We start from the raw sequence: 15,734 nt of genomic DNA, 5'->3' as shown, positions 1-15,734 counted from the left end.
AGTCTTGAAGGCAGTAAGGGGTTTGTCATACAGATACTTGGAGGAAGATTGAATTGAGACAGAAGGAACAAATAGTGCATAGGAACTGAAGTGAGAGCACGCTAGGTGTAGCCTAAGGACGTCTTAGACAGAGAGACAATGGGTACATTAGGAGAGGAGGGGCTTGGAGAGGTGATAGGGCAGACTTCCTGGGCCTTGTAGGCCATTGTATGGCTTTTATTCTAAGGGAAGCCAGAGTAAGATTTTAAGCAGAGGAGTGTCCTGACCTGATTTATGTTTTAAAAGATTAGCTCTGCTGTAAGGGGTGGGGACCAAAGAACACCAGTTAGGAGGCTATTGTAGCAATTCAGGTGAGCGACTATGGTGGCTCAGCTCAGACCAAAGGGCTATAGTGAGGATTAAGAAAAGAGGTCAGATGCTGTCACTGTGTTGAAGGTAGAGTCACAGTATTTCCTGATGGATAGCACATGTGTTGTGAGAGAGAGGCATTGCAAATGGCACCATGATTTTTGGTCTGAGCACCTGAAGGATGAAGTTGCTATCAGCGAGATGAGAAAGGCTACAGGAAGAGCAGACTTGGCTGGAGGAAAGGGGGAATCAAGAGTTCAGTTTTGGACATGAGTTTTGAGATATCTATTGGAGATCCAAGTGGAAATGTGAAGTGGGCAGTTGGATGTATGATCTGGGTTTCAGGAGGGAGGTCTGGGTTAAAGATACAGATTTGGGAGTTGACAATCTATAGATAATATTTAAAGCTGCAAGACTGGAGGATATTACAGAGGAGGTGAGTGTAGTTAGAAGAGAAGAGGGCCAAGGACTGAGTGCTGGGTACCCCAGGGATGAGGAGTTGGGGAGAGAAAGAGGTTCCACAAGGAGAGCAAGGAGGAACCACCAAGAAGGTAGGTAAAAAAAACCAGGAGGGTGACTTCCTGGAGGCCAAGGGAAGTCCAGGAGGAGGGCACGATGGTCTATGTGGTCAGGTGAGGATTGGCTGTTGGATTTAGCAACATGATGTCATCGGTGACCTTGAGGAAGACAGTTTCAGCAGAGTGATGAGGGCAAAAGCCTGATGGAAGTGGCACTAAGAAAGATGGGAGAAGGTTTGGAGATGGCAAGTGTGGTCACTTCTTTGGGGAGTGTTGCTACAAAGGGAGCAAAAAAAAAAAAAAGAAACAGGGCAGGAGCTCATGGGAAAAGGGGTCAAAAGGTTTTTTGAGAGAAAAAACAGCATGGTTTGTGTGCAGGTAAGAATGAGCCAATACCAAAACAATTATGATACAGGAGAATTTGAATGTATGAGATTCTATTTATCATGATGTAGAAGTTACTTTATCTTTAACTTGAAAGACATTGTAATAGGTCAGTTTTATATTCTTTGGAAAATTGTTTTACAAAGTTCCATTAAATATTTACTTCGTTTCGAGATACCTTATAAATGTTTTAGTGAAAATACGTTATCTTTTTACTTTAACCAGTGCCATGATAAGAAAGTAAATTATTACTATTTCATAACAATTGTGGTTCAATAACCATAGAGGAATTTTGGATTAATTTTCATGTATACATGGCTGATAATTTTTTTTCCTCAGGTATTTGGTTATGGAATTAATGGATGCTAACTTATGTCAGGTTATTCATATGGAGTTGGACCATGAAAGAATGTCCTACCTTCTTTACCAGATGCTTTGTGGTATTAAACATCTACATTCAGCTGGTATAATTCATAGAGTAAGTAGCGATACCACATTAATCTTATTTTTTAAATCACAGTCATTTTGTTGTTGTAATCCTCCAGAGACAAGAGAATTTAATAGTTTAAATTTTTTTGTCAGTGTTGAACGTCTAAATAGACTATGGGATTGTGTCACGTTTCAAAATGTTGTGTTTAGAAAACATTTGTGGAGCACCTGGTTTGCCCAGCCTGTGTCAGCTAATACGGCAAAAGGCTTTGTTTTTTTAAACTTTTCATTTTGACTTAATTTAAAACTCAAGAGAAAAGTTGCAAGAAAAGGACAAAGAACTACCAAATACCATTCACCCAGATTCTCTTATTATTTGATCATATTTGAAACCCCATTTTTAATGAGCAAGGAACTTGGATGGGGGCCGGGGAGGGAGGAATTAGAGATCAAGAAGGAAACAAGACAGTTGCTTGAGAAATCTTACTTAAATTATGTCCCAAATTCCTATTTCTTATATCCTAAAATTCGGCTATACCCCTGCTGGTGGGAGTGCCTTACTCTACATCCTGTTTGGAATAGCCTGGTGCTATAGCCTCCTCCCTGGGATTTGAAAGGAGAGAGTTGCCTGTTCTATCAGGAAGCAGCATTTAAAAACCAGGGAGATACAATGTAACTCTCTAAGCTGCTTTTATAGCTTTTTGTTACTGTTTGACTTGTACAACTGTGTAAGTAGAACATCATGATAAACAGTTTTTAAATTGTGGTAGAATGTATGTAACAAAAAGTTTCCCATTTTGACTGTTTTTAAGTGTACAATTCAGTGACATTAATTACATTTACTGTGTTGTGCATCTATCACCACTATCCATTTTTGTGTTTTCCATCACCCCAAACAAAAACTAAGTACCGCTTAAGCAGTAACTACCTATCTTCCTCTCCCTCCAACCCTGTTGTTGTTAGGTGCCATCAAGTCTGTTCCGACTCACAGTGACCTCATACACAACAGAACAAAACACTGCCCTGTCTTGTGCCATCCTCACAATGATGTTACGCAATGCTCATCAAAACGTTATTATGTTAAAGATATTTTAGTGTATCTGGAAGTGTTTCTTTAATGTTTTGTATGCATATGCATACGTATATATATACTATATACTAAGATAAACGTTTGACTGATGTTGGATACAAACTGTACCTAAAAGTACCTAAGTGTTCCAACTTACGTACAAATTCAACTTAAAGACAGATTTAGGAACGGAACTAGTTTGTAATCCGGGCACTGCCTGTGCCACACTCCCTTTATCCATTCACCTGTTGATGGACGCTTGGGTTGTTTCCACCTTTTGTCTGTTGCAAACAATGCTGCAGTGAACATTCGTGTACAAGTATTAGTTTGAGTCCCTACTTTCGAGCCACTTGGGTATACACATAGGACTGGGATTGCTGGGTCATATGGCAAATCTGTGTATAACTTTTTGAGGAATAATAGAATATTTTTTAAACAACTAATATTTTGAGTGAGTCTAGAGGCAGAGATAATATAATTTATTGGAAGTAAGTGTTCTTAGTATTCTCTAAATGTTTACTAGTTTTGTTGACAGACTGTCTTTAGATATCATTTTTTAATATCTAAAAATAATCATTTCTTCTCTGAAGTAAATATTTGTGTTTGGGGAATAATAGATGAGAAAGATGTAACCTGTTAATACAAAGAAGAATAGATTGTTGATACCATAGTAGTAATTTTTTCAGATTAGCTAGGTGCTGGGAAAGGTTGATCCCATCACAGCTGATGAGTGGAGGCCAGATAAGGCTCTTCTGTCCAAGGGCCCCTCCTTGTGAGCATCAAGTCTGGGACAGGAGGCCAGATCCAGGGCATAGGCATCTCTTGTCCTCCCAGTGCCTGCCAGGGCCTGGCTTGCTGACAAGGACCCTGATTCACCAACCACCAAAATAAAACCTAACCTGTTGCCATACAGTTGGTTCCAACTCAGTTGATTCCAACAGAGTAAACCCACCCCATAGGGTTTCCAGGGAGCAACTGGATTTGTAGATTCAAACCACAGACTTTTTGGTTAGCAGCTGAGCTCTTAGCCAACCAGTATAATGTTATTTAAAATGTAGCCTTTTGCTGCCACCAAGTGTTCAGTTAAAATAATTTCAGTTATGTTGCCGAATTTGCTTTTAGTAATACTAATCTGTATTAATTAAAAATAAAAATTTCCCAACATACCACTCTATATCTCTTTCTAAATTTTTTACAGACCTTTACATAAATTAAGGCACTCTTAATATCTCCTAAATGCATTGTTTTTTAAATTCATGCTTTAGAATAATTTCCCAGACATTTTGGCCTCATTAAAAAAAATTTTTTTTTTTAATTTTGTAAGGGGAAGTGGTTTTCCTTTTTTGTTTCTTCCCTCTTGGGCCCGAGGTGAGTGAGAAAACAGTATCCTCCTGTTATTAGAAACCTTGTAAGAGCTGCAGCATTGATTATTTCATGGAAGATTTGGGTCCTTACTAGCAGGTCAAATAGGGTCCAAAAAAGTGTTTGGTTTGCCAACATGGTGTTTAGAAACCTATGAACCCCTGAGAAAATTATTCTATTGAGCACTTCTCTTTTCTGCTTACCGCTGTTCTTGCCGTGCCTCCCCTTGTCTTGTACCCTCTTGCTTCATACATTGCTAGGACCTGCCAGGCTGTTGAAGGCATTTGTATTTGCTTGTGAATGTAATACATGCTCTTTGTGGGAAAGTTTCAAACAGTACACAGGTGTGTAAAGCAAGAAGTGAAAGGGCCTTATTTGCTCCCACCCCTCCCAGGTCCCAAGAGGTGACTAGCCATCAGTTGACTAGTGTGTTAAGACTTTTGTGTGAACTTTTCCAGTCGTTTTTCCTATATATAGTACCATATACATAGATACATACTTTCTTGTTTTTTGTTGGTTTTAATTTTATTGTGGTGAAATAATATATAGCAAAAAACTTGCCATTTTAATTACTTTCAAGTGTACAATTCAGCGAGAATTCACTATGTTGTGCAACCATCACCATTATCCATTTCCATATGTTTTTCATCCCCACAAACAAAAACTAAGTACCCCTTAAGCAACAACTCCCTATTTCCCCCTCCTTCCAGTCCCTGGTAACTTCTAATAAACTTTTCTGTCTGTGCATTTGCCTATTCTAGATATTTCATGGAAACCCTGGTGGCGTAGTGGTTAAGTGCTATGGCTGCTAACCAAAGGGTGGGCAGTTCAAATCCGCCAGGAGCTCCTTGGAAACTCTATGCGGCAGTTCTACTCTGTCCTATGGGGTCGCTGTGAGTCGGAATCGACTCGACGGCACTGGGTTTAGATATTTAAGTGTGATCATACAATTGTTGTCCTTTTGTGTCTGACGAATTTCACTCAGCATAGTGATTTCAAGATTAATCCATGTCATAGCATGTATCAGAATTTCATTTCTCTTTATGGCTGATAATGTTTCATTATATGTGTATACCACATTTTGTTTACCGATTCGTGTGTTGATGAATACATGGGTTATTTCTACCTTTTGACTATTGCAAATAATGCTGCAATGAGCACTGGTGTATATATATCTGTTTGAGTCTCAGCTTTCAGGTCTTTTGGCTATAGACCTGGGGATAGTATTGCTGGGTTGTGTAGGAATTCAATGTTCAACTTTTTGAGGAACCACCAAACTGTATTCCACAGTTGCTGCATCGTTTTACATTCCTATCGGCAGTTGATGACGGTTACAATTTCTCCACGTCCTCGCCAACACTGAATTTTTTATTTTTCTAGTAGTAGTGGCCCTAGTAGTGATGAAGTGGTATTTTTTTTTTTTTTAATGACTAATGGCATAGAGCATCTTTTCATGTGCTTGTTGGCCATTTGTATATCTTCTTTGGAGAAATGTCTACTCAGATCCTTTGCTCATTTTTTAATTGGGTTGTTTGTCTTTTTGTTGTCTAGTTGTTGGAGTTCTGTATATACTCTGGATATTAAACCCTTAGCAGATACATGGTTACCAAATATTTTCTCCCGTTCAGTAGGTTGGGGCCCTGACAGCATGGTGGTTAAGAGCTCGGCTGCTAACTAAAAGGTCAGCAGTTCAAATCCACCAGCTGCTCCTTAGAAACCCTATGGGGCCAGCTTTCCTCTGTCCTGTAGGGTTGCTATAAGTCCGAATCAACTGAATGGCAACAAGTTTACTCTATAGGTTGTCGCTTCACTTTGTTGACAAAATCCTTTGATGCTCAAAAGTTTTAAATTTTGATTAAGTGCTTTTTATCTATTTTGTTCTTATTGCTCATGCTTTTTGTGTCATATCTAAGAATCCATTGTCAAAAACTAGGTCCTGGCCTTCCATCCGCGCTTTGTTGGCAAAAGCGCGGGGGTGAGGTCCTGCGTTCCAGGTGCACCCCAGGCGCCGTGCGCGGGGCAGAGCATGGAGGTGGCATCGTCCATTGTGACGACGGTTGGGGCTTGAGGCTGCGCGTGAGAGGGTGGTGGTGTAAGCACTGGAGCTGGGTGGAAGCCAGCGGGGCCAGACCATGGCTGCAGACCCTCTCCCCTGGGCTTCGTGAGGTGCGCTCCCTGAAGTGCTGGGGAGCGTCGCCAATGGGCTCGCTGAGCAACCAAGTGCTCTGCCACTGGGGGCGAACCCAAGCCCAGCTGGAGCCCAGGCCCCAGGACAGGCGGCGACGCACTTGGCCACAGCTTCTGTTACTGCCCGGGCAGCCTCAAGTGCAGGCGGAGCAGCGGGGCCTTCTACTGTCACCCAGACTCCAAGACGGAGGAGGATGAGGAGGAAGGGTACGAGCAGCAGCAACTCCTCAACACCCCTCGAAGGAAAAAATTAAAGAGTATGTTCAGTGGTTCTTGGAAAGAATCCAGCATGAATATTATTGAACTGGAGACTCCTGACCAGAATATTGATATAGAAGCACTGCAGGTTGCATTTGGTTCACTGTATCAAGATGATGTATTAATAAAGCCCAGTCAAGTTATTGCCATTTTGGCAGCAGCTTGCATGCTGCAGTTGGATGGTTTAATACTGCAGTATGGTGAGACAATGACGGAAACAATGTGAAAACTGTACTTGGCTATTGCATATCGGTAGCGACCTATGGATTAGATTCTGTAAAAAGAAAGTGCCTTGAATGGCTTCCAAACAACTTGATGAGTCACCAGAATCTTGAACTTTTTAAAGAACTCAGTATAAACACCATGAAACAGCTCATGAGTTCCTCTAACTTATTTGTGATACAAGTGGAAATGGATGTATACACAGGTCTTAGAAAGCGGATGTTCCTTCAACTTGTGCCTTCTTGGAATGGGTCTTTAAAACAGCTTTTGACTGAGACAGATGTGTGGTTTTCTAAGCGGAGAAACGATTTTCAAGGTATGGCCTTCCTTGAAACTGAGCAAGGGAAACCGTTTGTGTCAGTGTTCAGACATTTAAGGTTACAGTGTATTACTAGTGATCTGGCCTCTGCAAGAATTATTGAACAAGATTCTCTAGTACCTTCAGAACGGCTGTCTTCTGTGTATAAACAGCAATGGTTTGCAATGCTCCGGACAGAGCAAGACAGTGAGGTGGAGCCTCAAGAAATCAATAAGGAAGAACTAGAGGGACATAGCATGAGGTGTCTAAGAAAGCTTGCCAAAGATGGTGCATACTGCTGGCAGTGGACAGGTTTTAACTTCAGCTTTGACCTGCTTGTAACTTAAACCAATCAATACCTCATTTTCAAGCTCAATACACTGAATGAGCCATCTAGCATATCTGTCAGTTTACAGCCTTGAAGGAGCATAGCATTTAGATTACGTTTGGCCTTTTTTGATAGTAGTGGAAAACTAATATGTAGTAGAACAACTGGATATCAAATACACTTGAAAAGGATCAGGAACAAGTGGTAACGAACTTGGACAGTAGGCTTCTGATCTTCCCTTTATATAACTGCTGCAACTGCCTGTATATATCACCAAAAAGAGAACTGAAAATAATCGTCACCCAGAAAACTGAGGACCTCGTCAGTTGGAACCAGTAGCACTTTGAAAACTTCTGAGGCCAGCTTTAATTTAATGGCTGTACTGATAATCACATCTAAGGAGACTAACAATGATAAAGGCTGTTACGTGTACTATAACAGATAGTACAAAAGACTGTTCTTATCCTCATTACATTTCTATACATATACAAAAAAAAATATTTTTAAAGCCAAGAAAATATCTTTTAAACTGTTTGTTATGAAGATGTCAACTCCTATTTTTGATTTAGCATGAGTAGAAAATTGCTGTAGATAAATTCCACATTTCTCTGCAGCCAAATACAAACTTAATTTCTAGCTTAAACTTTGACCCTTATCTAATGTTGATGAACCTCAGTTATCCATCTATGAATTTATTTTTTATTTGGCTAAAAGAATGTTAAAGGAATAATTTGAATGGCCAATTGCAAGTGTTCTTTCAGTTTGTACATTGATGTTCTGTACAATTTTATTATTAGGTCATGAATTATTTATGTACCAGATATTACACTTTAAATATTTTCATATTCTCTGATCTTTAGAATTATTTATGTTCAGATTTTATTTGAGAATCCCGTTTCCTACTTAAGCTCAGAACTTTATAACCTCTGAATTGAGTGCCTTTTGAGTTATACATTCTGATAGAAATTTCATAGTAAATGTAAATAAGGTTGGAGGGTCTAATATAGATGATGGATAATAAAACATTAATGTAAAAAATAGAACTTTTTTTTTAAAAAAAAAAAAAAACTAGGTCCTAAAGTATTATCCCTGTGTCTTCTTCTTAAGAGTTTTGTGACTTTAGTTTCTTGTATTTAGATCATTGAGCTGAGTTATTTTTCGTATATGGTGTGAAGTATCTACATTTTTTATTTTACTTGTTAAAATGGTTTCATACTAAACATAAAATTTAATTACTTGAAAGACAGTATGCCCATGATCCCACCACTTTTTACTTTTATAATTCAAAAAATTAAATGAAAGTGCCCTAACCTTCCATTCCCATCTGGAGGTGGTCATTGATAACAGTTTGGTTCTTCTCCTAACTTTACAGTGACACATTTCTAAATGCTTATGCCATTACCAACTTATCTGTTATACGCATGTCCTCTTTTAATTTATATTTTTCAAAAATGGGATCATATTGTACATAATTATTTTGCAACTTGCTTTTTCATTTGTTTTTTTTTTAAATCAAGGGTCAAACAATTATATAAAACAGAGTCTTCACTGGCTGAGAGCACAAAGTGTGGTCTCAGCATGAACAGAGTGGTGGAGTTAGAGCACAGCCATGGGGCCATCTGTCAGTTGCACTCCCTGCAGCGGGAGATATGAGTGGCGCATTTTTATGGCCACTGCAGTCCAACCCTTGCCCCTTCAGATCTTCTTCACACACGTTCCCATGGTCCTCTACTCAAGAGGGGAAGTTTAGAAGAAGGAGATTAGTAGAAAGAACTATAGCCCCTGTCATAGCAATTAATCTCCAGGCCATGACTGGTACTCATGCTCTGCCACCTCCAGTTTTCCTTCTTTGTTTCCCTGCCTCTCAAGCTATCACCTTGACAGAACTTTGTGGCTTGTCTGGATGTGTGTCCCAAACCTCAGCAGGGTCTGTGTCCTTGGCTCAGCCTGGAGTAGCTGCACATGCTTGTGCCCAGTTGTGATGGGGTAGGGAGTACCAGGAAGTGCCCGAGTAGGGCACCTGGGTCCTCACATATCCCTCCCAGTCCATATGGTATAAGATTAGCCCTGCCTCCTCCTGCTCGCCTTGCCGGTTTGGTGATTCTTCTCCTCACTTGCTGGTCCCTGGACCAAGGAGTACATTGTGTCCTGGCAGGAGCCCAGCTGTAGCTTGTAGTTCGGTAGGACCCCAGGCAAGAAGTCCTCTTTGGGGAGCAGGACCTCCAGTCCTGCAGAGCTCTGAGTTGTGAAGAAGGAAAGCAGTGGGTCATGGGACGTGATAGTAGGTGGGCCACTCGTGCTCCCACCCGTTGAATCCTGGACCCATGTGTTCGTTCTGTAAGGGACACAGCATCATGTGTTGTTGTTGTGTGCCATTGAGTTTATTCCAATTCATAGTGACCCTATAGGACAAAGTAGAACTGCCCCATAGGGTTTCCAAGGCTGTGATCTTTACAGGAGTAGATCACCAGGTCTTTTCTCCCTTGGAGCCAGTGGTGGGTTCAGTCTACTGACCTTTCAGTTAGCAGCCAAGCGCTTTAACCATTGCTCTACCAGGGCTCCATATAGCACCGTATAAACCCATTGCCCATCTTGCCGTCGAGCCAATTCCAGCTCATAGTGGCAGTGCCATATAGAAGTCTCAAATGCAGTCTGTATTGTTTCAAAGTGTTATCCCTGAGCTGATGCTTCAGCTGTGCCGTTAGAAGGTCATTCCAGCATTCTTAAACCCAGCTGCTACGGCATGATGTAGTAGGTGATGTGACCAGTGGATTTCATGGCCACACTGCCTTCGATGTGAAACGGGCCCCTATTTGGCTGAGTAGAATTTCAAACCTGTAAATCAGGCATTCTGAAGGCCCCAAGAAAGTGGTGCTGGCTGAGGCGCCGTGGGCAGGAAAGGTAAGCCCGTACCCAGAATAGGTGTCTTATCATCTATCCCTCTGAGGACAGACTGCTAGCACCTCCAGGAAGGAAGGAGTCCATTGTGGCTGGTTAGTGTCCTCGAGAAGTAGTGCTGTGCCAGGGGCTCAGCAGAGGTATCTGTTGCTGTGACAGGTTGGACATTCAGCAGCAGCAGTAGCTAAATGGGGCTTGGCAAATGAGAGTACAAATCGGAGCCATATGTAGTCTCTGCCACCGTGGCTACTCCGTTCATATTCCTGTTGTGACAGTTCTGGTGTGACTGATGATGAAGGCTGAGTAACATCAACTCACCAAGTCATATATTCTGTGTGGTTTCTCAGTGCCTCTTTGATGGTATATGCTTTCCAGTAGTTGTTGGTATGTAATACAGAGATCTTTACACCTCATACCCATTCCTGTATGTGTATCTACATATTCTCTTATTTCCAGTCTTCCAGTTCCTTTCCTTCCAGGCCCTGAACAGATGGCCGGGCAGTTGACCGCTGCCTGGGAATACACGTTCTCACCTTAGGCCACTTCTTCCACCCAGAGGTGCACTGCTTGTGGCTCTGCCCACTAGCAAGATCTTTCCTTCCCACCACCTTTTCTGGCCACTCCTTCATCTGTCCATAATGCAGCAACTGTCCATTTTCAGCTTGCACCCACATACCAGCCCAGTCCATCTGTAAACCAAGCTTATGGGATGTTATTTATGGTCATAGGTGCAAGCTGGGGGAGAGGCATGATGTAACTGTGGGGAAGGTTTTGTGGGGTCTGGGTTCCCTGCTCATGTAGCTTACTCATGCCCTCAGGTCTTGCTTGTGTTTTATCCCATATGTACCATTTCTGTCTTTGGATGGACTGCTCCTGGGCCCATTCAGCTTCATGATGTGGTGGCTTCAACAGAACCTAATTCATGTTGGGCCATTTCAGATGCATGATCGCTTGGTGCTCCACAGCCAAGTGTACTCTCTCTACCAGGGCCCAGTGACACACCAGAAGAGGTTCCCAAAAGGCTTATAATTATCTGCTGTGGATGGCATGGCCTTGATTCTCCTTTGGGGGCTTGCCGTCGGCTCCATACTGCTTATTTTCCCACACTGACACCCCCAAGACCATGGGGTCTGCCGGATTATGTGGTCCAAGTGGAAGGATTGCTTGCATACAACTTGGATCTGCTGCAGATTCCTTTCTTGTTCCAAGCTCTGTTCAAAACTGGCAGCATTGCATGACACCAAGTATAGTGGCTGGAGCATTATTCCTAGATAAGAAATGTGTCACCTCCAGAACCTAAAGAGACCCACCAGTTACTGTACAATATGGTAGGGGTCGTAAGATAAAACAGTTTCTGCAAGGGCTGGAGTTTAAGCTAAGATATGAGAGGGACTGGGGTCCCTGGGTGGCACAAATGGTTAAGCGCTCAACTACTAGCTGAAAGGTTAGGAGTTTGAACCTGTCCAGAGGCACCTCCAAAGACAGGCCTGGCAATCTGCTTCTGAAAGGTCACAACCTTGAAAATCTATGGAGCAATTCTACTCTGCACACACGGGGTCACCATGAGTCAGAATCCACTCAACAGCAACCAACAACAAGAGTGACCACCATCCCTGCAAGGAGCTCTGATGCTCGGCTGCTAACAGAAAGGTTGGTAGTTCAAACCTCCCCCCTGGCCCCCGCCCAAGGCTCTGTAGGAGAAAGACCTGGCGATCTGCTCCCGTAAAGATTAAAACCTAGTAAACCCTATGGGGCAGTTCTGCTCTGTCACATGGGGTCACTATGAGTCAAAAATCAACTTGATGGCACCCAACAGCAACAACCACCCCTGTATCCGTCAGGTTTTAATGATAACACTAATCCCCATCTTCCCCACCCCAGCACCCCTCAGGATGTAATCGTGTTTTTTATTTAATTTCTTGGTAGGGGGGCAGTTTCAGATTTCCATTTGGCCTTCCCTGCCTTGATAACTCCTACCCCTCAGGCCACTGAACCAAAGCAGGGATTACTCCAACTGCCAGTTATATCAATTCCAGTCATACACTCGGGGACGGGGGAAATGACCCCTATGGTGGGCCTGCGGAGTTACATTCTAGCCAGGACTCCATTTATTACCTAGCTCCATATGCTTTTACTCTCAGGGTAATGGGACATGATGATGCTTTGGGTCTTTGGGTATCAGTATCAGCTCAGAAGTTGTGTCCTGACAATGCCTAGTTTTTCTCCTTTTTCCCGAGTAAATGGTCATAGGTACCTTTCGGGAAATCAAAACAGGTTGCACTTGCCATGATCCAGGGCCCTTTCTCATGGGCCACCTCTTCAATGGATTCTGGATCCAAAAATCACCTCAGATCTAATTGACAAGGAGTGTTGATGTTTTATTGGGGTAACCACCTCAGCCTCCTAGTCCTCCATTCTTACCATTTTGCAGATGTTTGCAGCACCCTTGTTGGCTGCCTCTAGGGTCACCATGCTCTATTAAGCATCTTCACAACTCCCTGTGGGTCAAGCCCCCATGGGCTTCTTCACCTTGCTGGTCATTGTGATTGCGACCACATTTCACAAGCACGTTGTGGTGATTGTGGTTGCAGTTACGTGCCGCTACCTGGTCTCTAGTATATCAGGGCCGTTATCTCCACGGGTGCTATTGTCTAATGTCCTGACCTGTACAGGACAGTCACCTCACACTGAGCTGGGACCCCTCACCAGCACACTCCTGATGGCCTTGGTGAAGAGGGAGTCCTCTGAGCTGTCCCGTGGAACATAATCTAGTTGGTTTTGTGGCTTCACGTAATATACCCATCCCAGCTTACCCACTCCCTTCAGCCTCTTTATTCTTTACCTTCCTCTGGCCTTTCCACTTCAGTAAGCAGTAATGGCCACCACTCATTGAAGTGGAAAGGGCAACTAGGGCCTTTCCACTTAAATGAGCAGTAGCCATTAATTTTTCCAGACTTCTAGGAGCCAGCCTACCTGTGAGTTTACCCCATCCCCTGGAGTCCTTGCCAGGGTGTTGTCACATGGCCCAAGAACATACCCGCAAACCAGTTATTCTTGCTTACCTACCCTCACATCCTGGCCCCTCAATTAAGTACCCTGAAAATCCTACCCAGGGAAAGGGGCCTTCCCTGGGTCCTGCTGGTACATGCTAGGTCATCCTTGCTACTCCTGCTGTGGACAGTATTCTCCCGTATTAGGTCTAGCCAGGTTGCACTGGGATTTATCCCCAGCATTTGGCCTGGCAGCGAGAGAGGTGAGGCAGGATGGGCACCTGGTGCCTCATGGGGGAGAGGCCTCTGCAGCATCTTCCAGCAAGCAGGAGTGCCACAGCCTTTATTAGGGAGGGGTGAGCTACCTCTACAGTCTCTGAGGGCTTAGGGGGTCTGCAGAGCCAGCGCTCTCAGGGCCATCCATCCAGATGTCCCCATCCTATTTTTCAGGGTCCCGGGTTTTCCCAACTAGGCCCTGGTCTTAGCATAACAGACCCACGTTGGCTGAGCATTCAGATGTCCCTGGAGCTCTGCAGCTGTCACGTCTTCAGCTTGCTTCTCCGCTGCATCTGCTCTGCCATTGCAAGTAAGCAGGGCCTCTTCTAGTCTATCATAGAGGTCTTCTGGCTGTCATACTTAGCTTTCCCTTGCTGGTTAAGAGCCCTTACTCTCATAATCCCTCTGCAAGGCATCAATACAACTAAGCAGTCACCAGCCCCTCCCTCTCCTCGTAGGCGTGGTCCTTCTGCCTTTCTAATGTCCGAATCGGCATTCCTGCAGCTGTGTTTCCCTCCGTCCTTGGTGTCTCCCCAAGTTAGCACCGCTGAAGTCCTCAGCAGTTGGCCGTCACCCTTGCCAGGGAGGTTTCTGTGCCCCACCTACCTCTCAGGATGGTGTCCTCTTTTCCTGCCGGTCCCAATTCCCCATCTTTCTGTTTTCTCAGACCACTCCTAGTACCTCTTGCATCAGTGTAGGTCTTCAGAGAATTGTGCCCTAAGATGGGATTAAATATACAAGATTTATTGGGAGAATACGTGTAAGGAAAAGAGAGGATGGAGTTGGAGGAGGCAGGGGAGCCATGAGGCGGCAGTGCAGGTCTGAACCCCTGGAGGAGAGAGGGAGGAAGGAAGGCTGGGTGAGAAGAGTCTCAGGCTGCAGCACAGCTCTAAGAAAGCTTTGACCAGGCCAAGAGTCCTCAAGCCCCAAGTCACCTTCAAAGGAGTCCTGTGTCTCTTGGGTAAGGAGCTGCCTCAGTATCCCTGCCCCACTTAGCCATTGGCTGAGAGTGGCCCTTGGGAAGTGTAGCCTCTGCACAAATGTGGGGCACCTGCAGCAGGCCTTTCTGGGTAGCAGGAAGTCTAAGTAGCCCATTTCTGTGGTCTCCACAAGGTATCATTTGTCTTCTGATTCATGTATTTGTTTTCTTCGTTTTGGGGTGGCTTTCAAGAGTTAAAGGACAGAACTGGCTTTATTCTGCCATCTTAAAGCTGAAAGCCCATTTAAGTTTTGTAAAGACCACTGTATTGTGAAGGCTGACTGGAGAGAGGCCATGGGCATGGGGAGAGCTCTAAGGCACCTCTGTGGTCTCTTTAACCCTCTCCCCACTGGTAAACATTGAGGAGTGAGGCTACTCTTCCCTCACACAGGCAATGCCTTGCACGGGCACCACGAGGGGTGGCTGTACATGTCGTAGATGTCCCAGACCCATATCATTATCACGGTTTCTCAGCGGATGGCAGTAAAGAGTTGTTCCAACAAAATCGGTATAGTATGACAATTTTCTGACAGATGGAAGTGTCTGGAGATGGGGCATTTTGCTATCAGGCAGTCCTGTGTAGTGGGTTTCCACTGTTGCTGTTGTTGGAAATAGTGTTGCACCAACCACCCTTGTTCATGTGACTATGCTAGTATTTCTAGGCCAGGTTTCTTTTCAGGGACTGCTGGGTGCTAAAGTATATATACCCTGCAAATTTTAAAAACACACCTCCCCTCCAAGTAACCTGTGAGGAAGGACCTGTTTCTCTCATCAGCTGCATTGGGTGCGTCAGCTCTCCCATCACTGCCACGTGCCCAACTGAAAGTGGTGCTCATGATTGTGTGTGTGTGTGCGGGTGGCGTGTACTGTGGGGTATGTGCACGTGTGTGCATTCATGTGTGGGTGCGTGTACGGGCGTGTGCATGTGTGTGGTATGTATTGGTGTGCCTGTGCATGCGTGCGTATGTATGTGTGGGCATGTATGCATATATGTGTGTATGCATATGTATGTATATGGGGGGTTGGACATCGTTTCATGTTAGCAATTTGTAGTTTTTTCTATCTGAAATGCCTGTTTTTGCCAGATTCCTTGGTTTTAAAAAAGAAAACTAGAAACAAATCACTTCATCCTGTATTACCTTCTTTACCAGCCCCCCGCTTTTTTTTTTTTTTAGAGAGAGAGGGGCC

The 15,734-nt window shown here is 43.8% G+C and overlaps 1 protein-coding gene and 1 pseudogene across 4 annotated transcripts in view; both read left to right on the top strand.

Annotated features, from left to right (window-relative positions):
• Positions 1-15,734, top strand: part of MAPK9 (mitogen-activated protein kinase 9) — a 76,174-nt gene that overhangs the window by 34,376 nt on the left and 26,064 nt on the right. For all 4 annotated transcript variants that reach the window (XM_023552361.2, XM_023552379.2, XM_003404708.4 and 1 more), the window contains one exon: positions 1,590-1,728. In XM_023552361.2, coding sequence (XP_023408129.1) covers positions 1,590-1,728 — 139 coding nt within the window. The remainder of the gene's footprint in view (positions 1-1,589; positions 1,729-15,734) is intronic.
• Positions 1,738-15,726, top strand: LOC135230385 (germ cell-less protein-like 1; annotated as a pseudogene).

Source organism: Loxodonta africana, chromosome 2, assembly GCF_030014295.1.
Source record: "Loxodonta africana isolate mLoxAfr1 chromosome 2, mLoxAfr1.hap2, whole genome shotgun sequence".
NCBI classification, from domain to species: Eukaryota; Metazoa; Chordata; class Mammalia; order Proboscidea; family Elephantidae; genus Loxodonta; species Loxodonta africana.
The sequence above is the reverse complement of the archived record's forward strand: the minus strand, read 5'-3'. Positions and strand labels throughout refer to the sequence as shown.